Source organism: Hippocampus zosterae, chromosome 6 (genome assembly GCF_025434085.1).
Source record: "Hippocampus zosterae strain Florida chromosome 6, ASM2543408v3, whole genome shotgun sequence".
NCBI lineage: Eukaryota > Metazoa > Chordata > Actinopteri > Syngnathiformes > Syngnathidae > Hippocampus > Hippocampus zosterae.
The window spans coordinates 20,976,433-20,986,339 of record NC_067456.1 but is presented as its reverse complement, the minus strand read 5'-3'; the positions used below and the strand labels follow the sequence as shown (position 1 = coordinate 20,986,339).

Below are 9,907 nucleotides of genomic sequence, written 5' to 3'. Positions count from 1 at the left end.
GCGCTTATCAGTAGCTAACTTTGTTATCTAATGCTAATCTGCACATCCACACAAATTTCAATGCAACTCTACAAAGTTTTTGGTCAAGACATGAACTGTGATTCAGACAGCAGTCTTGGCAATCGCTAAATTCAAAATGGTGTATTCATATCTTTTCGGGGGGGGGGGGGGGGAAAGTCGCTCGCAAAAGCTTTACAAAGTACCTGGTTATTTAATTTCACACTTGATGGCCAGACACCGGGGTTGCACTCCAGAGATGCATCTAAAAAATTTAAAAGTCAATTTTCCACTGGATGTCTCCTTTAAGATTGCGATTGGCTGGTAACCTGCCCATGGTACACCCTGCCTGTTCCCAAAGTCAACTGAGATGCTTCAGGTTCCCCACAACTTTATGAGGATGATGGTGTGGAAAATGGACTGAAATATATCTGGACCCAAGAAAAGCATGCACAACCAATAACCTAAGAGTTCATTTGTAATACCGATTATTGTCTAGGGTTAAAGGTGAGCTGGAATATATTACACCTGACTTTTTCAATCACAGAGTACTTTGAGGCAAACAACCACACTGACACCCATGGACAATTTGGTGTCTTCATTGAACCACCAATGAAAACTCATACAAGCACAGGGAGAACGTGCACGCTCCAAACAGGAAGGTCGGAACCCAGATTTGAAGCCTGAACCTCAGAATTGAGAGGCAGATGTGCCACGCACATGGCCACCCTGCCACCCAAAACAGATTGAGTAACCTCCTGATTTATTTAGATTTGACAGATAATGTAAAAACCAAATAGAATTATGTGTGATGGATTCAAATAGGATGGAACTTCAGTGTGTATGAATTTGTGTTTTTTTTAATCTTGAGTCTTGCTTTCCAGGTGTAATTACACCAAATGTGAGCGTGAATGATTATTCGTCTACATGTGCCCTGCGACTGAGAGTGTATAGCACCTCTGCCCAAAGTTAGCTCACTCATGATCCTGAAGAAGAGAGTAACAGGTAGAAATGAATCTATCTATCTATCTATCTATCTATCTATCTATCTATCTATCTATCTATCTATCTATCTATCTATCTATCTATCTATCTATCTATCTATCTATCTATCTATCTATCTATCTATCTATCTATCTATCTATCTATCTATCTATCTATCTATCTATCTATCAACGCCCCTCTTTACCTGGAGGGGCGTTGTGATTGGAAGAAGTGAAGAATAAGTTTATTCATCTATTGTTTAAGTTTTTGTAATGAGGGGGTTGGTAACAAGATCATACTGACATTATCACTCTTACTTTTTACACATGAGAATTTGAAATTTTGGTAGAGTTTTTAACAAGCATCATGAAACTTGCCATCTTTGATTTGCGTTCGTGGGCCACATAAAATGATGTGGCATTCCAAATCTGGCCCCCGTGCCCTGAGTTGGACACCTGTGGTCTCCAGAGAGAGAGAGAGAGAGAAATGTAAAAAAAACTTGTATTAATGAAAACCTTGACGCAGGTAAAAAAAAAAAAGTCCTTACCGTAGTACCATAGGGGGCAGTAAGAGGCAGGTTATAAATGCACATGAGCTCATGTTCTCCAGCGTGTGTGCGGCTTGTTGGAGCAGTCGGGGAAGAAGCACCATGACAGCAATGGGCAGGACCGAGCCTTGAACAGAACTCCTCACATCATGGGCAATCCGCATTCCCTCTGTTTGCATGGAGACGTGCGTAAAATACGCGCCGCTTATTACGCATCGCGTAAATGAAGATGTCTCACAGATTAAATATCACTACAAGACAAAATAGTGGAAGAGAAATCTTGCACACTTCCACGTGTGGATGTGAAAGTTTTCATTCAGCTGACAGAATTTCACAAGGCTTCCAGTGAGACTTTTACCCCCGAGTGGCTAAAATGGACCCAATATTTGAAGGCGCGGACGAAGGCAACTGGACCACCAGCAGCAACGACACCAACAACGGGACCATGTACTGGAACCAATTTGTCCAGCCAGCCTGGAAAATATTCCTGTGGGCCATCGCCTACTGCTGTATCGTCATCGTGTCCGTTGTTGGTAATGTGACAGTGATTTGGATCATTGTGGCGCACAAACGCATGAGGACGGTCACCAACTATTTCCTGCTCAACTTGGCGTTCGCCGAAGCCTCCATGTCCGCCTTCAACACTGTCTTCAACTTCATCTACGCCGTGCACAACGAGTGGTACTTCGGACTAGTCTACTGCCGCTTTCACAACTTCTTTCCTATCGCGGCCGTGTTTGCCAGTATCTACTCCATGACCGCCATCGCCCTGGACAGGTAATCTGCACCTCGCAATACTCTTGGTGCATCACATTGCCTTTTGCGTGCTTTCGTGATGAAACCGAAGAAAACAGTCATTTAACGATTCCTGCACATTTTATTCATTTGGTCTTTTTCGAAATATTATAATACCTGACAAAAATCATTATTATTCGAATTTCACAATTATCGTATCTTGCCTAAAATTGAGTTAATTGAGTTTCTCTTGTTGGATTTGAGTCAAAAGGGATGTTCTTTCTGTCAGTGAGCCTGAATGGAAACGAGATGTGCAAAAGCTATAGTGAGCTTTCCTGTAGACTGTGTACACAGACTGTGTACCGCTATTATCTTTATTTATAAAAAAATAAAAAAAAACTCTTACTCTGTTTCTCAGTATTATGAACAGAGGGCACCTCTCAGCAGTGACGTCCGGTTTCCAGTTGGATAGAAAAACACCTGACAGCGGTGTCTATCTTTTGTCGATGAAAAATGGAGTAAAAAATGCTGCGGAAGTTACGCTTGGTCATCTTTCAGGGCAGTGGTAGAAGATATCATTTAAATATGATGGTGTGAGGGGCGGCACGATGAGACGGCTGGATAGCACGCCCGCCTCACAGTACCTAGGTTGTAGGTTCGATTCCGGCTTCGTTTTCATGTTCTCTTCGTGCATGCGTGGGTTTTCTCCGGGTACTCCAGTTTCCTCCCGCATTTCAAAAACATGCCTGGCTGGCTAATCGAAGACTCTAAATTGTACCTAGCTGTGATTCTGTGCACGAACATGTAGTTTGTCTATGTGTGTCCTGCAATTGGCTGGCATCCAGTTCCGGGTGTACCCTCTCCTACTGCCTGAAGACAGCTGGGATAGGCTCCAGCACGCCCGCGACCAATGTGAGTTAAATCGGATCAGAAAATGGATGAGGATGGTATGATGCTATAAAGATCAATACATTGTCACAATTGATATCATATAATATACTGCAATTCTGGCAGAATTTAAAAACTGCAATCCACAAATGCCACGGTTACCAAATTGTGTGGTGCACATGACAGTTATTGGGCTTTTTCATAGGTGTCAAACGTAAGGCCCCGGGGACAGATTCGGGTGACCATATCAATTTAAAACGGTTAGCACGTCTGACTCACAGTGCAATGATTGTGGGTTCGATTCTAGCCCCAGACCTTCCTGTGTGGCGTTTGCACGTTTTCCTCGTGCCTGCGTGGGTTTTCTCTGGATACTCTGGTTTCCTCCCACATTCCAAAATCATGCATAGCAGGTTAATTGGATGCTCTATATTGTTGCACTGTCATTATTTTGCTTCGTGTCGCAAGCCAAAATTTGAATCACAATCAAATACAGATACACCCACGTTCGAGTGAAATGAAAAAATAAGCAGAGGGACAATTGTAAACAATTCAAACTACGTATGAAATTTTCATAGACAAATATGACCTCCATTTATGTCCTATTTTTGCATGGACCAGCGGATGGATCTTTGTTGTGATTCTTCCTTCGCCCCTTCCTTCACCATCATCAGAGATCTTCATTGCGTTTGTGACATCCCAAAATAATTTCATTTCCATAAAATAACAAATTAAAGCTTGTGTTACAGTATTTATTAAAATGTAGCGGTTGTTTAATTAAGAGAATCAGCGGTTAGTGTCGGTCTAATCATGTGAAATAGCCGTCCCCGTATGGCAGAAGTTCCACTTACGTACAATCTATTCATCCAATCACAGACGATGAAAAGTGGCTGTGTTGTATGAACGTGGAAGAATGTCCCCGTTGACAGACATGGTGAAAACCTAAATAAATAATTGGCAGAATTGTAAGAAGCTGCTCAAGTAAGTGTTTTTAGAATCACTTATCATCAATGAACAGAAAGATCTATGCTTTCCTCACGTTTTTCTCATGTTTTGTAACCAGGCTTCGTATGTGTTGTTTTTATTACTTACAAATGAGAAAGCACTCTCTAGTGATGGCGTGACCAAGAGGCAATAAAAACAATAATAAAAATTATCAAAAGCAAATTGTAGTGAATTCATCTTTCAAATATAACAATGTGACACCCGACTTCAGGATTTTTTTGTTTGTTTGTTTTAAACAGAAAAAGACATGTTCCTGTGAATTGATCTGCCAAAATCAATTAATGAATTAGGAAAGAAAGTGTCATAATAAGTAACACTTGAGTCTGATTTTATCCCCCCGTTATTACGGAAGAAGACTTTTTTTCAATTAGGAACTGTAGTCCCCGTTTCCCTTTCCTCTTGTTATTGAGCAATAAACGTTATACTGTTTCATTTCTTTATAATAGTGTGTGTTTTCGTATATTTCTATATTGCATTGTATTTATTTTCAACCACACACTCCCTTTAGTAAAAAAAATAAATAAAATAAGGGTAACTTCATTTTGGGTCTGGAATAGATGAATTGCTTTTTCATTAATTTCAATGAGAAATGTTACCTCGATTTATGAACCTTTCAAGCATGGTCACGCAACCAATTACGTTTTTAACTAGAGATTCCACTATATATTACCTCAGTGTTGTTGATCGTGACCAACAGAGGTTTCCATTTCCAAATGATTTTTTTTCCCTGATGAGCTTTCCTTTCATTTTATTATTGATGGTGAAGAGCAATCGATATCCTATTCAAGTTAGGTGTGCTTAGAGAGTGGCAACACAAGATGGCTGCCTGTTCTTTGAGTTCTTGCTATGGCGAGTTGTTAGTCCATTTATATACAGCCATGGAAAAAAACTTATGATTCCGCCATGTTTTCAATTTCTTGTTCATTTTAATGTTTGGTGCCTTTAAAAGTATACGAAAAATGGTGGTCTAAATATTTTTCCACGCCTGTATAAGTCCATGGTCCGCACACTCATGCAGAAATTCACCTCCCATATTCCTGACGTCACTCACTCGGCTAGGAACCCTTAAAAGTACACAGCTCAGGTGTACAGTTATTGTGACTTGTAATTATGCTTTACAAAACCAGTTTGTTTCTTAAATTCGCTTTTATTCTATCCTATGTTGTTTTTATACTGTATAGTGTTACATTCTTTCTTAAAAATCACAAAATCAAAAAATGGTTGTGTTTTCTTTATCGTTCTAATTGGTTAATGGACATTAACATAATTCCAAAGGTGAATATTGATTTGTTTTATCCAATATTTTCATCATAGTGGTACAGCTCATACAACTCTACATGGTCTTTGGTTCCTGAGTAGATCTTAACGAGAAATGCAGAAGCACCATCACACTGTTGCTTTTTTTTTCTGAAGAATTGTTTATCCACAGTCTAATCCATGGCTCTTCTGAGAGTGATGTCAGCCCCTAAAATTCATATTCGATTGATTTGTGGCAGTGGTGTAAAAGGGGGACCAAGCGAGCGATCGCTTTGTGTAGTATATTTTTATTATTTTGTCCTCTCCTTACCATGTTATGTGTGCATGCGAATAGAACAGAATTGAATAGCATAGAACTGGGTGATATGACAATATATATGATATACACAATTTATTGACTCAATTGCTGAATTTTGAAAAAAAAAACTAAGAATTTTTATGTTGACATTCTCATCAGAGGTCACTCCAGTGAGGCACTCACATTTTATGTCAGCCGCCCTTCCTGACGCAATCCTCCCATTTATTTGTGCTTGGTGAATGACATTGGACAGCTCAAGTGCCAGCTGTACCACTACATCACTCGTGCAGTTTTTAAATGGAAATAATAACCAACTTATTATTAATAATAATAATTGTAATTTTATTTTTAATAACTTGCTAACATCTGCAGGTGTCTCAGTTTTTTCCTCAATGGCCAGATTATTTCAATGTTATCTTCTAAGTAGCTCGCAAGTGCACAATTTCTGATGTGCAAATTGCATATTCTAGTGTGACTTTTCAACAACATAATTTTTCTTTTTTTTTTGCATTCAAGGAAGGAAAGAACATCGTGGTAAAAGACTATTGAGTTGTATGAGTAAACAAACATAGTTTAAGAGTATCCCCTTAACCATGCGGGACAACTATGGGGTGGGGGGTTCCTCACAAATGGTCGTATGGTCGTAGGCGCAAGGTGGTCTCCAATTGCTCACCTCAGTTGAGCGGCCGTCTACATCAACCGCAAAGCGATATCTTGCAATTTACCTGTACAAACACACTTTGCATGTGCCAGTGTCTTGCAAAGACCCCAGCGAGTACTGCTTCTCCAATGTCAAGCCCTGTCTACGCTTCGACCACCCTGATTTTAATGCAAATGAGGATCCACTACAATAGGCCGTGCGTCTGCTACGTCTCATCCCACAATGGCCATAACAACAAACATCCCCTTTTGCCCACTTCTACCTTTGCAAAGTCGAGGAAAGTACCAAAAGAAAGACTACACCACCTCCATGAGCTGTCACTTTATCATGGTGGAGGGGTTTGAGTGTCCCAATGATCCTGTTGTCTAGGGCAGTATGCCCTTGGCAGGGTCACCCATAGCAAACAGGTCATAGCTGAGGGACCAGACCAAGGACGGCCCCTCAACACTGTATATTGTGGGGATGGGGTGAATTGGAGAAAATACTTTGAAGAGCTCCTAACATGCCTTCCCATGAAGAAACAGAGTCTGGGGTCTCAGCGGCAGGGTCTCCTCTGTGGGGTTGAGGTCACCGATGTGGTTAAAAAGCTCCTCACTGGCAAGGCCCCGTGAATGGATGAGATATGCCCAGAGCTTCTCAAGACTCTGAATGTTGTGGGTGCGTCCTAGTTGACACGGCTGTACAGCATCGCATGGACATTGACGACATTGCCTCTGGATTGTCAGATTGGGGTGGTGGTTCGTCTTGTGTTGATGTGTTCCAACTGCAGGGGGATCACACTCCTCAGTCTCCCTGGTGGTCAGGTCTGTTCAGGGTGCCAGACACGAGGGTCTGTCTGGAAGCTGAATTTTAGATTCAGGAGGAGCAGTGTATTTTTCTATCCTGTCTGTGTCAACCAACTCTACACCCTCAGCAGGGTACTCTAGGGAGAATGAGAATTCTCTCAACCAGTCTACATGTGCTACATCTGCTGGAGACTAAACGGAATCATGACAGTACCCACCCCCAGCAACGGACGCCTCCCGGCAGATTACCCGGGTTGGACAGGTGCAATGAGTGGAAGGTGTGGACAAGGGACAGGTCTATAATCCAAGTGCAGGGGATCCATTACCGTCCCTTCAGTCCATAGCCTTTCCAAGTCCATGGTCGGATAATTCTGTCAGTGTCACGTCCCATGTTTGCCAGCAGGGGGCAGGCTTTTCCTGCCTACCGCCGACACACCTGTCACCCATTAAGGACTGATTACACAGGCTTTATCTTTGTGCTCGGGCAGTTGACTTACTGCCGGAGTATTCAACGCCGTGCCAATTCTCTCGATTACTGCCTTAATCTATTCATTGCTGTGTAGCCTTGTGGCTGTGATTGCGCGTTGTTAAATCTAATCTTATTAATTCCTATTGTTGCCAACTATATTCCTTGCCGTTTTCTCGCAAGCGTTTTCTGTTGCTTCCTTTTATTCCTGGTCCTGATTTTGACCAGCGTTTTCTGTTTGTTGCTCCCGGACGGGTATTTTGTGTTTTGTATTAAAACCCATTTGTTCTCTGACCATCTTTTCTTTGTCTGCTATTTCGGGGATCCACCTCATTATCTTGTTGTGCACGAAGCGATCATTTTATCGCTTCGGGCACAACGTGACAGTCAGGGTGTCCGGAAGGTTTCAGGACAGAATTGGACTCTGATAGATGTAAAAAAAAAGAAATATTTATTTACAGAAAAAAGGCGTGAGGCCGACAAAGTACAAATAAGAACACTGATAGAATCACCAGGATAACAAGAAGAACAAAAAGCGCTTCAACGAAACGCTAAATGGAAATAGCTCGTCATAAAAAGGACAAGAGGATCAATTTGCGACAAATACAATCCGATAATTTCTATACAAACGAAAACCAAGGATACTACTTACAATGCAAGATGCTAAACAAGGCAAGAGAACTATGCACACACTAACACGGGCCGTGTTAACGCACTTGAGTAAGGTGAATTATCTGACGCTGAATGTTTGGAGTGAGAGTCCTCCAGTAGTCTGTGATTATAAAATAAGATAAGATAACCTTATCTTATATCTTATATTGAGCGATATGGGTAACAGGTGCCGAGCTGATAAGAAAGTCCACCACTGCCACCTGCCGGAGACTAATCAGAACGGAATCATGACATTAGAAGATATTTAAATGGTGAAATATGGGGCATAGCCTGTTTGTTAATGTTTTATGTGCTTGTCTGCCATTTAAGTTGGCAGTTCTTTGTGAGTAATGTTAAATAATTAAATGAAATTGGATTGGATAAACTTTTTTTGTCAAATGTACTGTATGTGTAACAGCACAGATGAAATTTCTTCCCTCTCAACATGAAACAAGAGGAGCCGCTGCGGGTGTCCATGCCGCTATCAAAAGAAAAGTTAACCAAAAAAAAGTCAAGTCAAGTCAAGTCAACAGTATTTATAGAGCACTTTCAAACAGCCATTGCTGCATACAAAGTGCTGTACATGGAGCAATTTAACATGCACAATAAACAGTAAGACAAATCGGTAATAAAGGCGGTAGAAAGCAGCAAACAGTAAAACCAAGAACAAATCTAAGTCATGCTGTGTCGAATGCCAAAGAATACAAGTGTGTTTTGAGGAGGGTTTTGAAGATGGACAGCGAGGAGGCTTGCCGAATGTTCAGTGGGAGGTCATTCCAGAGAGAGGGACCAGCAACAGAAAAGGCTCGATCCCCTCTGAGCCTCAGTTTAGTTCTTGGTATTTCTAATAATGTCTGGTCGCAAACCTGAGGCGCCGGGCAGGTGTGTAGGGGCGGATGAGTTCAGAGAGGTAAGGTGGCGCGAGATTATTCAGAGATTTGAAAACAAAGAGGAGGATCTTGAAAATAACTCTAAAATGAATGGGGAGCCAATGAAGGGATGCCAGAGTAGGAGTTATATGCTCCCTCTTACGAGTACCAGTCAAGAGGCGAGCAGCGGCATTCTGGACCAGCTGAAGGCGCTTAATGGAGGACTGGCTGACTCGAAAGTAAAGGGCATTGCAGTAAGCGAGCCGGGATGTGACAAAGGCATGAATTACGGTCTCAAAGTGTTCATGTGAGAGGAGAGGTTTTATTTTGGCTAGCTGTCTAAGGGGAAAGAAGCTGGATTTAACAACGACAACGATCGAGTTTAAAATCACTGTCCAGTTTAAGGCCCAAGTTTGAGACTGTTGACTTAAGATAAGGAGACAGGGGGCCCAAGTCTACAGGATGGAATGTACAAGGGCCACTGGGACCAAACAATATCACCTCTGTCTTCTTTTCGTTGAATTTTAATTTTCAATTATCAATTTTGTGCCATCCAGGTTTTGATTTCTTCCAGACAGGATAGGAGTGGCCTTAATGAGAAGGCATCTTTAGGAGATTTAGTCAGTTCAAGATTTGTAGTGTCAAAGACATTGTATTTTACAAACCAATAATCAATAAATAAACGTTTTTTTTAGCCCAAGGCAAATGTGTCATGGATCCTGATTAATCACCCAGTAAAGATCTGATTAAGTTGATCTTTTCATTCA

At 41.4% G+C, this 9,907-nt stretch overlaps 1 protein-coding gene across 1 annotated transcript in view; it reads left to right on the top strand.

The window, feature by feature from the left end:
* The first annotated feature begins 1,528 nt into the window (after window positions 1–1,528).
* tacr1a (tachykinin receptor 1a) overlaps window positions 1,529–9,907 on the top strand; it is a 49,484-nt gene continuing 41,105 nt past the window's right edge. The window contains exon 1 of the mRNA XM_052068284.1: window positions 1,529–2,305. Coding sequence (XP_051924244.1) covers window positions 1,902–2,305 — 404 coding nt within the window. The 5' untranslated portion in view covers window positions 1,529–1,901. The remainder of the gene's footprint in view (window positions 2,306–9,907) is intronic.